General features: G+C 38.3%; 1 protein-coding gene across 1 annotated transcript in view; it reads left to right on the top strand.

The window, feature by feature from the left end:
• LOC126334606 (uncharacterized) overlaps positions 1-17,114 on the top strand; it is a 79,128-nt gene extending 62,014 nt beyond the window's left edge. Inside the window, exons 7-8 of the mRNA XM_049997009.1 lie at positions 12,066-12,287; positions 16,630-17,114. Of these exons, the coding sequence (XP_049852966.1) occupies positions 12,066-12,287; positions 16,630-16,923 (516 nt within the window). The 3' untranslated portion in view covers positions 16,924-17,114. The remainder of the gene's footprint in view (positions 1-12,065; positions 12,288-16,629) is intronic.
• The last annotated feature ends 2,378 nt before the right edge of the window (positions 17,115-19,492 follow it).

Here is a 19,492-nt window from a genome sequence, read left to right as displayed (position 1 = left end):
TAAATCAATATACTTATTCCAGTTACTCTTTGCCTGTAATTTTAGAACTTTTGCTTTTCTCAAAAATATTTTGGAGAAAAGGGGAAAGGTTTGCTGTAAAATTTGTCAGAACCTACATTTTCTATACATAAATAAATAGATGTTATAAATTCACTACTTTTCATTCATCCATTCGTTATTTGAACCTTGCTGTGAAGGAGTACCTTCGGGAATATGTAAAAAGTTGAGGAATACGCCTACAAACCGAAACATCTATTAGCACCTATGTTAAATATTAGACTGTCATTAAATTGTTGTAAGGTATTTGTGCATAGTCAGGCTACATTTAACAAACCAAAATTAAACAGTGTGCCCCCACTTTGAATAAAATTATTGCTTCCTCACTTACATAGAATAGCTGCTGTTTGTCTACTCTTGCTAGCTCAGTTTATTATTGATCACTTCAGTGTCTATCATAGAAAATCAGTTATGTATGTACCATAAGACTATAGATCAGTTTGCAATGAACTTTGCTAATTGTTAGGCAGCTAACAGGAATCTGCAAACCTTGAATCTATATAATGTGATCATTTGTAAAATGAGTAGCTAATAATATAATTTTTTACTCTTATTCAAAATTTATAGAGTTTCTCAATTTGTTGCTCTGTATCAATGGAAACTTGCTGAAGACATTTGCACCAGAATACATACCGCTCTGAATTGTAGGCAAGGAGGCTAAGTCTCTATGAATATTATTTTTCTGTCCTGTATTGTGGTTGTGTAAATCTCAGTTCAGCTGTAATTCATTTTTACACTGAGGTGACAAAAGTCATGGAATAGCAGTATGCACATATACAGGTGATGGTAGGATTATGTATATATAAGGGCAGTGCATTGGTGTAGCTGTCATTTGTACTCAAGTGATTCATGTGAAAGGTTTCAGATGTGATTAACGCCACACGATGAGAATTAACAGGCTTTGAATGCGGAATGGTGGTAGGAGCTAGACGTATGGGACATTCCATTTTGGAAATAATTAGAGAATTCAGTATTCAGATCCACAGTGTCAAGAGGTGCTGAGAATACCAAATTTCAGGTATTACTTCTCACCATGGACAACACAGTGACCAATAGCCTTCACTTAATGATGGAGAGCAGCAGCGTTTACAATGAGCTGTCGGTGCAATGGGCAATGGCAGCAGATGATTGATGCGAGAGCCTTTGCTAATGGCACAACATCGCCTGCAGTGCCTCTTCTGGGATCGTGATCCTATCAGTTGGACCCTAGAGTTCAGTTGGTAAGAGCTAATGGTAGGGTTAGAGTCTAGTGCAGACACCAGGAAGCCATTGTGAATGAGGTACTGTGCAAGCTGGTGATGGCTCCATAATGGTGTAGGCAGTGTTCACATGGAATGGTCGGAGTCCCCTGGTCCAACTGAACTGATTATTTACTGAAAACGGTTATGTTTGGCTGCTTGGAGAATATTCGCAACCTGCCATTCATCATCTGCATGTATGTGAATGTGTGTGGGCTTAGATTCAAGGGGAGAAAGGAGTGAAATCATAAGCCTTATGGAACTAAAAAAATAAAATAAAATAAATGAAAAATGGAAAAAAAATATAGCTTTAGTGTGAAATAAAAACAAAACGATAGTCAGTCTGTTCGAAAGTGCACATCTGTGAACTCAACATCTGCTGCTGGGTAACAGTGAGTAATGTGTTCCTTTAGTTTCTTTACTGCAGAAAATTTAACATGCTTGGATCCTCCTTGACATGCTGTCTAGTTGGTGGTCAATACATGTTCAATGTGTTTCACTCTTCAACAATGGCCCTCTTGAACTCTGCTACTGTTTGAGGAGGTTCCCTGCCAGTTTGAACTAGTGTAGAGCATAGTGAATTGGGCTTACATCAGCATATGCCACAGGCCACTTCGTTCCATCGATTCCAGCATGTGGAGGAAAGTGTTCATGAAGTAAGTGCATGGTGTTTGTGTATTGTCATCTTGAAAAAAGGACAAATCAGCAAAATATTGACTATAGAACTGGAAAATAGGCTGGAGATTTCTGTCTTGACACTTCACAGCCTCAAAATTACCCTCAGCAGTGTTGAGAAGTGTCTGATATGTGTAAGTATGGTAAAAAAGAAGAAAAAATGTTTTGAAATAATCTCTTTTGGGGGTTGCAACTATCACTTCCTCACTTGATGCAGATGTCTTCCCAGCAAGCCAAAGTTTCAAGTTAGGAAATGGAGACAATTATTAGAGGATAAGTCTGGTGAATAGGGTGGATGGGGACACGTTCGCCATTACTCTCACTGATGTGTGGCATGATGCATTATTTTCGTGAAAGAGCACTTTTTTGTATGCCAACCTTGGTCAGTCAGTGCAAGTTTCACATGATCCAACGTTGAAGCAGAATAGAATCCAATTATGTTCCTGCCTTTCTCCACGTGAGGATTATTCCTTTGGAATCCCAGAAAACAGTGGCCATCAGCTTACCAACTGACTGAGATGCCTAGAGTTCCAGCAATCTCACAAATTTTTACTCAGCAATCTTGCATTACCAAGGCGTGGATTTTGTCAGTGCTGCCCTTTGTGGTGATCTCAGCTGGACAGCCAGACTCTGCTTTGTCTTAGGTGTTTGAAAGTCAATGTTTAATCCAAAAGAAAAAGGCTTCAGTGAAGGTGCAGAGTCCACATTAACTTAATCCAATTCTGTTTTGATTTATGTGGCATTCCAACCCTTCAAATTAAAATGTTTAATAATGGCATGAAACTTGGTTTTTTCCATTTTCAGTAGCAGTCAACACACTGAAAGTCAGATGGCTGTCAACAATGAACTGTATGGTATATACTGTTGAAATTTTATACAATCTTTGGAATAATCAAGCTTCCCAGTCATGATGGTACAACAAAAATCTTCCATTCTTTCATGGAAATGTACCAGACTTATCAAACTACCCTCATATTATACTGACCCAAAAAATGATTGACACACATGCCTGCTGAACCTGTGGGGCTGTACACCTAAGATCGGCATTGGAACCTGGCGATATGAGTGCTCTTCTAAAAGGCAGATTGTGAATGCTTTGTCTCTCCTGACAGGAGCTGTTTAATGTTCAAATGACATTGATGTGCTGTACGCCATTTCCTCAAGAAATTAGTTTGGTTTGACAACCTTTCTTGCCATGCAAAGACTCTTGAGGCATGCTCATGGGCTGAACAGTGTACACAAAGCACATTTTCCCACTCACTATGGGGGGCACAGTATGATCTACTAAACTGCACTAAGAATGTAGGTTTACTTTTACTTCCTTTACACAATTGGTTATGCACAGCAGTTTTCTTTCAACAAAAAAGTACTACCTTAAAGCTAGCAGTTAATTTTTACAAAGAAAAACTACAGGGTGTTTCAAAAATGACCGATATATTTGAAATGGCAATAAAAACTAAACGAGCAGCGATAGAAATACACCGTTTGTTGCAATATGCTTGGGATAACAGTACATTTTCAGGCGGACAAACTTTCGAAATTACAGTAGTTACAATTTTCAACAACAGATGGCGCTGCAAGTGATGTGAAAGATACAGAAGACAACGCAGTCTGTGGGTGCGCCATTCTGTACGTCGTCTTTCTGCTGTAAGCGTGTGCTGTTCACAACATGCAAGTGTGCTGTGGACAACATGGTTTATTCCTTAGAACAGAGGATTTTTCTGTTGTTGGAATTCCACCGCCTAGAACACAGTGTTGTTGCAACAAGACGAAGTTTTCAATGGAGGTTTAATGTAACCAAAGGACCGAAAAGCGATACAATAAAAGATCTGTTTGAAAAATTTCAACGGACTGGGAACGTGATGGATGAACGTGCTGGAAAGGTAGGGCGACCGCGTACGGCAACCACAGAGGGCAACGCGCAACTAGTGCAGCAGGTGATCTAACAGCGGCCTCGGGTTTCCGTTCGCCGTGTTGCACCTGCGGTCCAAATAACGCCAACGTCCACGTATCGTCTCATGCGCCAGAGTTTACACCTCTATCCATAAAAAATTCAAACGCGGCAACCCCTCAGCGCCACTACCATTGCTGCACGGTAGACATTCGCAAACGATATAGTGCACAGGATTGATGACGGCGATATGCATGTGGGCAGCATTTGGTTTACTGACGAAGCTTATTTTTACCTGGACGGCTTCGTCAATAAACAGAACTGGCGCATATGGGGAACCGAAAAGCCCCATGTTGCAGTCCCATCGTCCTTGCATCCTCCAAAAGTACTGGTCTGGGCCGCCATTTCTTCCAAAGGAATCATTGGCCCATTTTTCAGATCCGAAACGATTACTGCATCACGCTATCTGGACATTCTTTGTGAATTTGTGGCGGTACAAACTGCCGTAGACGACACTGCGAACACCTCGTGGTGTATGCAAGATGGTGCCCGGCCACATCGCACGGCCGACGTCTTTAATTTCCTGAATGAATATTTCGATGATCGTGTGATTGCTTTGGGCTATCCGAAACATACAGGAGGTGGCGTGGATTGGCCTCCCTATTCGCCAAACATGAACCCCTGCGACTTCTTTCTGTGGGGACACTTGAAAGACCAGGTGTACCACCAGAATCCCGAAACAATTGAACAGCTGAAGCAGTACATCTCATCTGCATGTGAAGCCATTCTGCCAGACACGTTGTCAAAGGTTTCGGGTAATTTCATTCAGAGACTACGCCATATTATTGCTACGCATGGTGGATATGTGGAAAATATCGTACTATAGAGTTTCCCAGACTGCAGCGCCATCTGTTGTTGACAATTGTAACTACTGTAATTTTGAAAATTTGTCTGCCTGAAAATGTACTGTTGTCTCAAGCATATTGCAACAAACGGTGTATTTCTATCGCTGCTTGTTTAGTTTGTATTGCCGTTTCAAATATACCGGTCATTTTAGAAACACCCTGTACCAACTCTACTATTCTCTACAATGGTGCAAAGTTGATTAAACTCTCAAACTGCCTGTTCTTTAATTGATTGATGCAATGTACATGCAGTGAGTGAACAGTGTGGGGTAATACTATATATCCTATAACTTCAATACCATTGAGATCAAAGATGATTATTACAGTTAAATCTGACCTTTTATAAAATTGCAATTGGCAATATTGATTGTAATTTAAGATTAGTGAGTGTAATAATAAAACTGAGAAAACAAGTTGCCATGTAAATTTATTAAAAGTAGGATATTGTATATGATGCCAAAATAATCATTGTGGTAATACATATCTGTAAATGTATGTATGTACTTATTATTGTAATATTTGAATGATTGACCCTGTTGCACTTCAAAGAAAACACAACTGTTGGACTATAGAGGAGTTGCCGTTAGCAGATAAATATTAGCGGACAGCTCATGTTGACCCCTCTGTTTTACACGTCTTTGGTCAGAGAATTTGAGGCAACAGAAAAAAAAATTGTCTTTCTTTCTGACTGGCTAGGTAATCATCACTGCCAGGATGTGATGAGATTCATAGAAAGTGCTCACAATAGTCACGACTTTTCTGAAAATCCTTTGTGCTGAACACTACTGTTTTCAGCAAATTGCGAAGTAGAAGATGTGTTAGTGAGTTGCAGGTTTCGAATTTGCTTTCTGTGCAGCATAAGGGCCCTACTTCCTAGGGGCATACCAAAATTTTTGAGGAGAGCTTCTGACACCCATAATTTTGTGGAAATCTACTGTGTGGGCATGTGGGCCTGACTCAGTTGGAATACAAGTAAAGTACTGACATTTCAACATTGTATGAAACTCTTGAATTTCAGGTAGTTATGTACTGGTGTTTGTTACAATGTGATTTAGCCAGATGGAACTTCGAATTTTAGTTATGCAATGCAGTTATAGCATTAAATGAACTGTGTTAGTTCAATATTTGGTTTATTTATAAGGATCTTATTTAGTGGATAAATCATAATTTATTACAAGGTGTTAACTTCATGGAGTTGGCAATTATTAAATAAGTCTCATCCCAACCATTTGTTTGTTTATATCACTGTAAATGAGCTTTGTTAATTTTATAGTGTCTTGTGCTGCTCACTCATGGCACTTCAGTTTGCTAGTTGAACTGATGAGAAGGGTATGACAAATGAAAATAGCCACAATTACTTACATAGTGCTGCCAGACACTGGGGGAGACATTGATTTTTCCATAGGTAGGGGGTAAACTTAACAGCCCTCTGCTACCTGTTATAAATATGCAATGTTATGCATGCTAGAGAGTTATCATTTGTTCTGTAACATTCTAAACTGTGCAGTGGCAATATGTGACCACCAGTCAAAAGACAGAATAACCACCTTTCACAGTGCGGACCACAGCAAGACATGCAGAAAAAGAGCCAGTGCAGTTCTGGAAGGTACCAACAGAGATGTGGAGCATGATGACTCTAGTGCCGTGGCCAGATATGCTAGGTTTTTTTGTTGAGGAATCGTGGTGCAAATAGCCCAATCAAGATGGTCCCATTGATTCTTGATTGGGTTTAAATCCAGGGAGTTTGGTTGCCAAGGGAGTATAGTAAACTCATCTTGCTGCTCCTCGAAGCGCACACATTGTATTGTCCTGCTGATAGATGCCATCATGCAGAGGGAAAACAAACTACATATAGGGGTGGATGTGGTCCCTAAGGATAAATGCATACATGTATTGATCCATTGTGCCATCTAGGATTCCACGATCACCCTGGGAATGCTATGGAAACAGTCTCCAGACCATAAAGTCCTCTTCTCCTGCCCGAACCCTTCTGATGATGGTTGCAGGATGTTTTCTTTCAGTCTGATGGAGCATAAAAGGTGACTCATCTGAAAAGGCAACCTGTCACCACTCAGTAAACATTCAGTTGCAGTACTATCATGGAAATTCCAGACTTTGTTGCTGATGAACAGTACTCAGCATTGGTTAATGAACCAGGTGCCTGCTGCAGAGGTCCATACACAGTGACGTTCTCTGAAGTGTCATTGAGGAGACACTGTAGATAGCCCCTTGGTTCATCTGGGCTGTCAGTTACCCAACAGTTGCACAGCTATTTGCCCACACACATCTCTGTTGCTTGACACTCACCCCTGTGATCTATGGTCCAAGGTCCACCACAATTGCCTCAGCAAAGGGGTTTGGGTAGAATCATTTTGCGTACATTATATACTTTAACCAGTGTAGCACATAAACAGTTTATAAACTTAGCTGTTTTGGTAATGTCTCTAGCCTTGGCCCAAAATTGTTTTTCTCTCTTTGACTGTTTACAGTCAGGGTTGGTTCAACCCTCAGTACCTGATACATGCAAGAAAATGGAGTCCTCCGAGGATCAGTTTTAAGTATAATAAATGGCGTAGTAGACTCAGTGGGACACAAGTGCACCAACATAAGTAGCTCCATATCATTGTGTACAGCAGAACACAAACTACAGACACCTATACAGCAGGCATTAAAATGGGCACAAAACCATGGATACTTTTTCTCACCTACCAATCTGCATCCTCAGCTATACCCTGCAAACCGATGTGGAGTGCATCATGTGCTTTTGTAGAATATGGACTGCCCATCCTTATCCAGAACTACACCTCAAAACCCAACAACTGGAAGTAGTAGACCAGTACCATGTTTTAAGACTTTTTGATAATATATGTACATGATTACCACCTATATGCCAAATCAGGACCTCCTTCACAAAGATACTCAGTACTTTCTATTTCCGATGGCTGTTAAAACCCATATCCAGCCATCCTGATTTACATTTTCCTTGATTTCCCTAAATTGCTTCAGATAAATGCCAGGATGGTTCCTTTGAAAGGGCACAGCCAACTTCCTTCCCTAATCCAATGGGACTGAAGACCTTGCTGTGTGGTCCTGTGCCCCCAACTAAACCAACCAGTCTCCATTTCCACGCTAACAGCTCTTCGGGTGTGGATTGAAAAGTTTCATTAACATTTTATAAAGCACTTATTTTATCCCATTTGTGGAAGCATTGTTTGTGGATCAGAAGCACTGTCCATTCTAGAAATATTAGACCCTATCCAACACAGTGGGTCCATTTGACAACTGGAGCTTTTTGAATGAGTCCACTTGATAGCATTCTCGCAGACGCAGGAGTACAACGACTGAAAATACAATGCCAACAAAATTTATTTAACTATACAATCACAATTAATCAAATGCCAAACCACCCCCAGGATCCTTTTTTCTTACAATCCAACAATCCGTTACTCATGAAGTGCCTTAGAGCAGGACAACCAACTCCAAAGTGAACTTCAGCTGTCTCAGATTACCTGTATGCAATATTCTCAATCGCAAACACCTCCAAAGTATGTTCCCCAAACAGTAGTAAGGAGGCACATAAGGTGTGACATAAAAGAGGATACAACTCCCAATTTTTACAACTGTGCACTTCATTCAGTCATCCATCAGTATCCACATTTTAATCTCCTTTACACATATGGCTCCAAAGATAATAGAAAAGTCTGCTATGCATATGTACATAACCTGAATCAGGAACAACATTCTTTAACAAAAAAGTCCAGTATTTATACTGCATAGTTAATAGCCATACATCAAGCACTACAAAACATAATGTTTTCTCCATGACAGAATTTCATTTTAGTGACTCCTTGAGTGTTTTGCAAACAGTAGACAAGTGCTGTATGCGAATTTAGACTTTCTCTGCAAATCTCATTGAAATCATCTCTGGTTATTAGTTGAGTCAAGGCGTCAATCTGCGGCAATGTTTCAACACGTTTCCTACTTGTCATCTGCAGGTGTAGTATTGGGTTCGTGTCCTGTCTGGTTCTTTGTAGCCTCTGGAGCTCATGCTCCTCTGCCTCATCTTCATCGGCAGCACCAATCATGTGCCTCCAGAAGGAGTGTTGTGGCACGTGGTGGTGGGGGAGTCATGGCCAGTGGCAGTGGGGGCTCCCTGCGCTGGCGCAGTTGCTGGTGTCGCATCCTGGTGACGCATACCCATTCTGTCCGCTTTCTTTGCAGGTTTCGCATCGGAGTGTTCTTTTCATATTTTTATTATCACTGCATCCCATGCTGTGCTGAGTTGGTTACCACTCTCTCAGTTGACAAGGTTATCATGGAGATATGAGTTCACAATAACCTTGTCAACCAGTAAACCAATAAGTTGTATCTGACTTAGCACCACATGGGATGCAGTGATAACAAAAACACCACAAGAACACTCCAATGCGAAACTGGCAAAGGCAGTGGACAGAATGGACAGGCCTCACCAGGAAGCGACAATCGCACACGTCAGCACACAGGGAGTCACCGCCACCACCACCACCACCACCACCACCAGTCCTGACTTCTCCCCCACCACGCATGATGACACCCCTTCCGGAGGCACGCAGTTGGCACTGCCAACACAGACGAGGCACAAGAGTCTGCAGTCCAGCGGCTATAACGAACCGGACAGGACACAAACCCTACATTTTGCCTGAATATGACAAGTACGAAACTTGTTGAAATGTTGCCACAGAATTACGCCATGACTCAGTTGATAATGTGAGAAGACTTCATCAGTAGTCAAGTACTATCCAAAACATCCATTGGTCTCTGTTACCCATGACAAACTGTATGCTTTCAACAGTAAATTGATATCCATTGTATGTATGTGAATATTGAGTTACATTGGGATTCTAGGTAATGATCTGGTGGACAAATTAGCCAGAGAAGTAGTGAGGATGGAAATACTCAAACTAGACTTAAGGGCACACATTAGACACTGCAACCTGGCGAAACAGGAAGACAAATGGTAAGATAGTACCCAATTCAATAAACTGCGGTCCATCAGACACATGATTAAGGTCTGGCAGATTTCACTACAGAGTTCGAGGAGACCATTGAAAAATGTGCATATAGCCAAGATCAGTGATATCAAACTCTACCAATGAATGAATTTTACAAGAAGATTTAAAGACAGCACTGTCATAAGTAGGGAGCAGAGCTTGGAGGATGGGCATCTCTCTGATAATTGAGCCCCGCAGTGCCACCCATCCGCATATTTACATCTCAACAGCCACCCTAGTGAAAAATACATCTCTCCCAAGGTGAGACCAGTTTGTTGATACTGTCACTGTAGGATGTTCGACTTTCTCGACTGAACCATAACCTCACCCCTGCTTGCACTGCTTCACCATTTTGAAAGTGAAATCCTCAAAAGTGTTCATTAAATGTTTGAAACACATGAAAATTCGATGAGGCCAAGTCAGGACTCTGTCGAGGATGATTCGTGACAATGAACCCAAGATGACAGGTTGTTGCAGATGTTGCAGTGCTCATGTGTGGTCTGGCACTGTCATACTGAAGGAGAGCATGCTTCTTGTGAGGACAGAAACTTTGAATTCAAAACTGGATTACAGCATGCTGTTTCTCACACACAGACATAGTTACGTTACACATTGCTATGTTGTACACTAAAACTTGGAGCGCTCTAGTGATAGAGAGCTGCAAATATGTAGACATGAAGAATGAAGATTTAGAATGTTAATAAGGTTTGTTCTATTTATAAAGCTTTAAAAATTTTCACTTAAAAATTCAGAGCATTACAATTAAACACATTCTAGTACATTCACATTCCACTGTTTCAAAATGAGAGCACTTAGTGACTTCCTAAAAACTTCAAGCATAATGGTACACATTTCCCGAACTTTTTCTTGCCTCCATACTTACAGTCCAATATTTAAAAAATTAACTCATTTGTAAATTAATGAGGTGTTTGAAGCTGTTTTATACATGGGAGTTCAGTTCTTTAAACAAACAGAGGTTTACTGGTTTTTCTTGAGAAAGATCATTTGGTTTTGTGGAGTCAAAGATTGAGTCTGTTGTGACTGCTTTGCATTGTTAGAAAGTGCATTGAAGTCCGACTCTTTTTTCCATTTCATTTTACTACTGTCCTAATCATCTTTCATTTTTATTGTAGCAATGAAAATAATCAATTTTATACAATATAATGAAGTTGGATAGGTAAAAAATCTACTTACCAAGCAGCAGCAGGAGAAAAGGTTTTTTACTTATGCAAGTTTTCAGAGCCAGTGGCTCCTTCTTCATTCAGAAGAGTTGAGGGGGAAAGAAAAGGGGTGAAGGGAAAGGAACTCCTGTCCAGTAAGTCTTTCCTGACCTGGAGTTCTGGGTGTATTTTTCTGAATGCTAACTCATTTTCTTAATGCTCTCCAGTTCATTTCCTATCACTCCTCTTCTTTCTCCTTTAAACCTTCTGCCAGGAGGAGGAGGAGGAGCAGCCACTGGCTCCAAAAGCTTGCATAAGTGAAACCTTTTTTACATACGTGTTCTCCTGCAGCTACTTTGTGCATAGATTTTTTATTAGTTTTGTTAAATTATATTTTCTTCTTCTTCTTCTTCTTCTTCTTCTTATTATTATTATTATTATTACTACTACTACTACTATTTTACCTCGTAGTTGTTTTTATTTTGTAGTCGTCTTTTACCTCATATTGTTGTCATTGATATGTTTTACTGCTTTTGTTCATATCTGTTGTGCAGTATTTCGCATAAAGATAGTGGCTAGGTAGTAATAAAAACAGCAGATAAGTTCAGTGAAATATGATGTTCTGTTATTTGATCAAAAGTTTGAACAGGCTAATGTCCAACTTATTTCATCTGAATGATTACTCCAATGATTTTAATTTAGGGTGAAGTAACTGCATGAAAAAATGAGTATGTCTATCTATGTGGTTAATGATATCAAAGGTAAAATTCACTTGTTACATGAGAAGACTAATAAAATTAAAAGTTGAGTGAATGGAACTAAAATTACAAAAGCTAGCATAATTCTCTTGTTCTTCTCTGTGCATGTCCGAGTGTGCATATGTACTTGTGTCCCTGTAGTCAGAAATGGAGTTTCCCCTCTTGGAGGTAAATACTCCTTTTAATTGCGTAGTTAATGAGTCAAATAAGTAAAGGGGAAAAAGTTAGAATCCCTTTCAGAATGTGTCTCCTGTCTGCTTACTATTTTGTGCAGTTATGCAAGGGCAGTGTAATGTATTTATCAAAAGGTACAAATTTTTTGTCAGATAATCAGTGTCTGATGTATTTCAGGTGTTGCCAGAACTCACATCTACGGAATGGAAATTATTATCAGCCTGTGTTGAGAAGCTGTTCCAGATCTTAAAACCAGAATCAAATGCTGCCATCGAATCATTTCATATTTTTATGGATGTAATTGTTGTTATAACAGCTGTTATCAAAAGGAAAAATGCAATAGAAAATTTTGCAACTTTCTTAGATTTCTCCCTGCAAAATCTTGGACTACTTATAATGGTTTGTATGACATCTACTTGTATATCTAAATCTATACTCTGCAAACCACTATGAAGTGCATGGCAGAGGGGAGGGTATGTCGCACTGTACCGGTCATTAGCACTTTTTTTATTCCACTCAGGTATAGAGTGTGGGAAAAAAGATTGTTTAAATGCCTCAGTTTGTATTGTAATTAATGTAATGTTATCATCACGATCCCCATGGGAGCGATCTGTTGGAGGTCCTTATATATTCCTAGAGACATTATTTAAAACTGGTCCTTGAAACTTTGTTAGAGACTTTCACCGGGTAGTTTCCATCTATCTTCAAGAGTGTGCCAATTCAGTTCTTTCAACATCTCAGTGACACACTCCCATGGGTCAAATAAACTGTTACCATTCATGCTACTCTTCTCTCTATACTTTCAACATCCTCTACCCATCCTATTTGGTACAGGTCCCACACACCTTAGCAATATTTTAGGATGGGTTGGACAAGTGATTTTTTAAACAATATCCTTCATAGAATGAATGCATTTCCCTAGTATATTACCAATAACCTGAAGTGTGCTACCTGCTTTACCCACGACTGAGCCTGGATGATCTTTCCACTTCATGTATCTATTAAGTGTTTCATCCAAGTATTTTATGAGTCTGTAGATACTATTTTCTCTATTTTGCGAAGTGCACAATTTTAGATTTTTGAACATTTAAAGCAAACTGGCAATCATTGCACCACTTTGAAGTCTTATCAAGGACTGACTAAATATTTGTACAGCTTCGTTCAGACTGAAGTTCATTCTAGATAACTGCATCACCTGCAAAAGTCTGAAGTTACTATTAACTCTGTCCACAAGAACATTAATACACAACATGAAGGGCAAGGGACTCAACATACTTCTATGGGCTACATCTGAAGTTACTTCTACACCTGACAATGACTCTCCATCAAAAATAACATGCTACATCCTCCCTATCAAGAAATCCTCAGTCCAGTCACTCATGTCATCCAATACCCCTTATGATCGTACTTTTGATAATAAAGAGTACAAGTGGTACAGAGTGAAATGCTTTTTGGAAATCAAGAAATGCTGCGTCTACCTGACTGCCTTGATCCGTGGCTTTCAGGATGTCATTTGAGAAAAGGGCAACTTGGGTTTCATGTGATCTATGTTTTCGATATTCATGCTACGTGGCATGGAAGAGGGCATTCTATATGAGATACATCATTATGTTTGAGCTCAGAATACGTTCCAAGATTCTACAAGAAATGAGTGGTGAAGATATTGGTCAGTAGTTTTTTTGGATCTCTCCTGCTACCCTTCTTGTAGACAGGAGTGATCTGTGCTTTCTTCCAACCTTGACCCTTAATTAGAGGTGATTTCCTTTCATTATTTTTATATGTGGGTGGTGCTACTACATTTTTAAGTCAATCAGGAAATATTTCTGTAAGTCCTTATTTGGTACTTCGTTACAAATGTATATGAAGGATGGGCTCTTCAAGTTAGCAAACAATTTTAGTATAGTGCTAGAATGCTATTGTAATGAGAAACATTGTTGGGACCTCATATTTATAGAATAAGAGGACAGAGATATGTTGATATAAGTGAAGACTAACCAGAAAAAAATTCATTTTTACTTGCATGTGATCTATAGTAATATTTGAAAGCACTGATTGTCTGTTTGATTACATCTGGGCAACATCAACAATCTCTGCAGCAGCAGCAAATTGTTGGCATCCAAAACTAAGTTAGAAAGGCTTGTAAATTTACCCTCCCACATATCACCATTAAAATTCTGTTAGAGTCTTCATTAGTTTCAAAAAACTTCGAGAGGCGTAAGATATACAAGAGAAAAGCTTCTTACTTATCTTCATTTTCTCCTCTTGTTTTTGTAGGCTCCACATTCTTGCAGCTGAAATTTTGATTTAACATTGCAGGTTTCTGATGACTAAATAACTGATGAAGATTTGCCTGTATATTTCTTGAATTTTATTCTTTGTCACGATATTACATTCTGCTGTACTCACAATATTCCAAAGAGTTTACAAAGCAAAAAAGTGTACAAACTTTCTTGTAAAAAGAAGAATCATCACCAAGATATAACATTATTTTATAAATGAATTCCAGAAATAAATTTAATAATTAGTGTTATACTGAGGAATTAATAATATGAATTTTAAGAATGCCAGAAATTTCGTAGTTTCAAATATTTTTAAAACAAGAATAATTTTAACTATTGGTAAATAGCAATTGTAACAAATAAATTTCTTTTTATACATTTTAGCCTGAAATATAATCTTCGTATTCAAAATCATATGAAATTCATTCAGTTAAACAGCTGATATATATAATGTTCACCTATACATGAATCGATAGTATACATGGTATTGGTTATTTCTGTAAAAAAAAAAAAAGGGGGGGTACTGTTAGAGGAGGGTGTCCCATTACAGGCTTTTAACTTTATATTTTTGTATATCTTTACACATTATACGAGAAAAATAACATAATTTCTTACTGCCCAAAATGCTCAACTCCTCATGGAAAAATGAGATATATTGCAAATTGAACACACATCGTGCAAGGAAACTTGGTAAAAATCCCTATACTTCTACTTGGTATTCATTCTCAGTCAAAATTTTAGAAATACATCCATTATGTCCCTGTTTTATGCTATGATGTAGAAGCCTTTTACTGCCAGAGCACCTAATTTTGGATCAGAAACATTACTTTATCGTCCCAAAATTGTAACTATTTATTTCTGTTACTCTCAAACAAAACTTTATGAATTACATCTATTGTAAATGATACCCCATCATTTATTTTCTTAGCTAATTGTATGACCATAAAGCTCTGAGGTTTTCATTTAAGTAATTTCATCATAAATATGTGACTTTTTCATAAGACTGTTTCTTCATTTTTCAAAGAAAATGGTGAGAGTAAATTTTGTTCAAGTGCTATTTATTTTGGCTTAAAACTGAAGAGCTGTAAATTATAAAGGAAAAGCATGTGTCATCAGTCACTGTCTTGATTTTTAGTAAACAGCATGATACATTTTGAGCCCTGAAAACCCGCTGTCAGGTACTTAACATAATACCTCATCATTACTTTTATCTGTTTGTTCACTCTGGCCCTATTGCAAAAATGAAGTTTAGTTTTATTATGAAACAATCACGACTAAAATAAACATTTGTGAAAACAATACTTAACTGCTCTTGTTATCGGTTGCACAGACTTTCAGTAAATTTCACTTATACTGTAAAAGCATAAATTTTGTAGCTGACACTTCATTTTGTATGTTGGCATTGTGCTTATCGACATGTGGTACAAAAACATAAACATACGAGAAGCTACGTACAAAGATCTGATTGCTCAGGTTTTCTCACCGCGATTATTAATGGTGTGCTTCAGAGTGTTCAGCAGAGTAGTTGTTTCCGTTTCATGCACAATATTTCAACAATCGACCCAGACTCCTTCAAGTACAACATCATATTCAACTGCCTCCCGCCTCCCTCTCTTCCACTTCTACCTTTGCCCTCCTCTCTCCTAACACCCACCCACCACCCCACCTAACACACACACACACACACACACACACACACACACACACACACACACACACACACACCAAATAAATTGTAATGAGATGTGAGCCACATATGTCAAAAAATACAGAATTATCATTATATTAAAAGAATTTTTCAATGTTTAATCTGTGTTTGTATTCAAGCACCAACATCACTTGCTTTTGTTCAGATTGCGGCAGTTAAGAGTGCAAGAAGCAGGAGTTGACTTATAAGACAGATTCTTGAGTATTATTCTGTAGTCTGAGACCCACATGAAATTGATTTTATGAGAAGAGATCCAATGATGAGTTTCTTTGCCTTCCCGTGTAGCTGGCAACAGATTGAACAATACACCAAAATTCTTGAGTATTATTCTGTAGTCCGAGACCCACATGAAAGTGATTTTATGAGAAGAGATCCAATGATGAGTTTCTTTGCCTTCCCGTGTAGCTGGCAACAGATTGAACAATACACCAAAATGCCGTAATGAGACAATGTAATTATTTGCATGTGGATATGAGAAGATGTCATCGACAGCTCACCAATAACACCTCAGTTACCTTGTTGAGAGGGTAGAGTGGACACACACACACACACACACACATACACACACACACACACACACACACAGTCATATGAGAGAGAGAGATTTTTTCTTTTTTCATATTATCTTATCAGAGGGAGAATGATGATGACAGTATATCTGTAAGTGTATCTGTGTATACATATAACTTTGTCTCAATTGATCTATTATCTGTGTTAATAAGAACAAACACTAATTACACATTCTCTTCCACAGGAAAACACTTGTCAAGCCCTAGTATCAGAAAATGTACAGTCATCTCTGCAAATCTTCCAGAAAGTGCTTTATCTCTTTAATTGCCTTCCACAATCTGTGCAGCATACATCATGCTCAATATGGGTCAACGTTTGTGCATCTCTAATGGGAAGCATTGTGGATGGCAGAGAGACTGCAGAAAAATTACTTACGGAAAAAAATATAGCAGTCAGTCTATCTGTTGTTCCAACTGAGGACCTCAGACAACCTCTTGCAAAAAAGTTACTGGACATTATGTGCTCTGACTTCAACTAATATTATAACTGCTGTTTGTGTTTGTGCAACGGTTGCCTGCACCGTTATTTTAAAAAGGCTGTGAAATATATATGCATAATAACCTTTATGCATTGTTGATATTTATATTGAAACTATTTATTATTGTAATTTAGAGTAGTAATTCAGTAGAAAATGTAAAGCCAAAAAAATACATAATGAATTCAAATGGATATACAGTGTTTTATTAGTTCTTGTTATATTTTGCAATTTTGTTCTTAGAGATTCCCTTTTTTTCATGAGGAAATGAGCACCTCTCTCTCTCTCTCTCTCTCTCTCTCTCTCTCTCTCTCTCTCTCTCTCTCTCTCTCTCTCAGAAATATGTCACATCTACTGTCTAATCTTATTTCTTTCTGAGAACTCAAATTCCCAGTGCAACTAAAACATATTACTAATTATTCTATTGGGTATGATGTACCTAGTGAAATTAATGCATGGTATATTTTTGTCATCATTTTTGGATTTCTATCCAGAAGTTGTAAAAGGTGTTCACAATCTTGCACACTTAAATGGAAAAAAAGTTCCAAACAGGATATAAACATTGACTTTAATAAATATCATTATGATTGTCAATTTTTACGCCAACTCCATGTATTCCAGCATCCCCCATGCCCAAGGTCTTCCTACCATTCAGTTCTACTTCTCCCAAAATTCAGCTGACTCCAAACCCACTTTATCATTCTGTACACACATGACCAACTATATCCCTGCTCTCAGCTACATCTCCTTAGAGATAACACGAGCAAATTCATGGTGCAGGGATGGGCACCCACACATGCCCTCACATGCCAAGGTGTTTATGGGTCATTCATTTGCCTGCTCAGGTTAATTGATGATATCTTCAAGGTCTAGAGCAAGGGCAGACCATTATTATCACTCTGTCAAAATTTTGAAACCAGCTCTTTTATCAATTTCACATGGGTGTCTTCAGCTCTGCATACCACTTTCCACCTCTCCAATGGCTCCATACAAACCATCACTAGTATAAAGACCACCAACCATCAAGAATGCTTCCAGTTTGATAGCTGACATCCTTTCCACTCTTAATGTGTGGTGCATCAACAATACCAGCAATCCCTTGTCCATTATGTCAAAAGTCTAAGGCTTTCATACACAGGTGCTACCCTCCAAACCTATCGCACTGACAGATCTCCTGCACCATATCCACAAGTTTGTTTGTTACAGCTACTTGAAGGGCATTTATGAAAACTGTTATATATTTCACTCTACTTAATAATTTATATAACTTTCCCTTTATTCAGTTTACAAAGGATCCGTATTTCATTATGTGTTTCATGTTTCATGCTTGTGTACATGCTAAAAAATGAGTTTTTACTGTTGCTTGCAGCTGTGCTTTCCCTAAGACTGTTGCTAAGCATTCTGCCCATCCAACATACGTAAAACTTGCTGCACGTTTATAGGTTTAAAACAAGAAAGTTTATTTTTATGTATTTAAGTGTTGTGCTGCAATCTATTTCTCCAACAGTTCTCTGTACAGAAACCTACTTTCACCTTCATGCTATGGAATACTCTAATGACCGTACATAAGATGTTACAAAAAAAAGTAAAACACTGTTCTTAGGCTTTCCCATCTTTGATTTCTTTAATAGTGTTAACGTATCATCTGTTTTCCCTTTCTTTCCTTGACATTTATTATTATTCAACATTTGTATCACATTAGTCTTCATGGTGTATTTAAGTATCTAAAGTTCATCAAATTCCTTTTGTTCTAGAAGAACATTTATTACTATGCTTACCATAGAATAAAAAATTGACTTTTATATGCATCACACGATGGCCAGGTAAATTGTGAACAATAACGTCTACTGTAGATTTTCAAAACATTTCGAGTTACTGCCTGTGCTCATTATTTATCATCTTGATGTAAAGTAAGCTTATACTTTGTTCCTTCTCTAGATCCAAAATGAATTTTATCTTATGGTGCATGCTGTTCACTTGGAGCAACAATGTGTTCTCATTGTCTGTAAACCACCACCAAAATCAGTTAGTTGTCTATGTAACATTTTTAGTACATCACTTGTCAGCTGTTTGTTTGAACTTCTGGAAAAATTTTCGTTCAATATGATCAATAAAAATACCCGGGAGGTTACCTGCCATGCAACTACCCATCAGTAAACAATGTGACTGTGTGTATTTGCTATCCTAAAATGCAAAATAATTATAAGAGGATCAGCCATAGTATTTCTTCATAATTTTAAGCACGTCAGCTTGTATAATATTGATAGTTCGTACAACCCAAATGTGGAAAGGATAGAGTTACTCGCTACACATTGGAGGTGTTGAGCTGTAGAAATTCATAATGAGCAAGAATTCTAAAAATATTTCAGTCAGGCCTTAGCGCCTGGAGACAGCAGACATGTTATGTGAGTTGTGTGAGTGTTTCCTACTTCTGAAGGTCTTTGTCTGAAAGCTGAAATATTTCTACCATTCCTTTGATTGTGTCTGTCTGTGAAAACACTTCCTCTACGAGGTGAGTAGCGATCTGTCCACCCCACATTGTCATATTGTTGTTATACCTCATAGACTTTCT

This window comes from Schistocerca gregaria, chromosome 2, assembly GCF_023897955.1.
Source record: "Schistocerca gregaria isolate iqSchGreg1 chromosome 2, iqSchGreg1.2, whole genome shotgun sequence".
Lineage (NCBI taxonomy): Eukaryota > Metazoa > Arthropoda > Insecta > Orthoptera > Acrididae > Schistocerca > Schistocerca gregaria.
The sequence above is the reverse complement of the archived record's forward strand: the minus strand, read 5'-3'. Positions and strand labels throughout refer to the sequence as shown.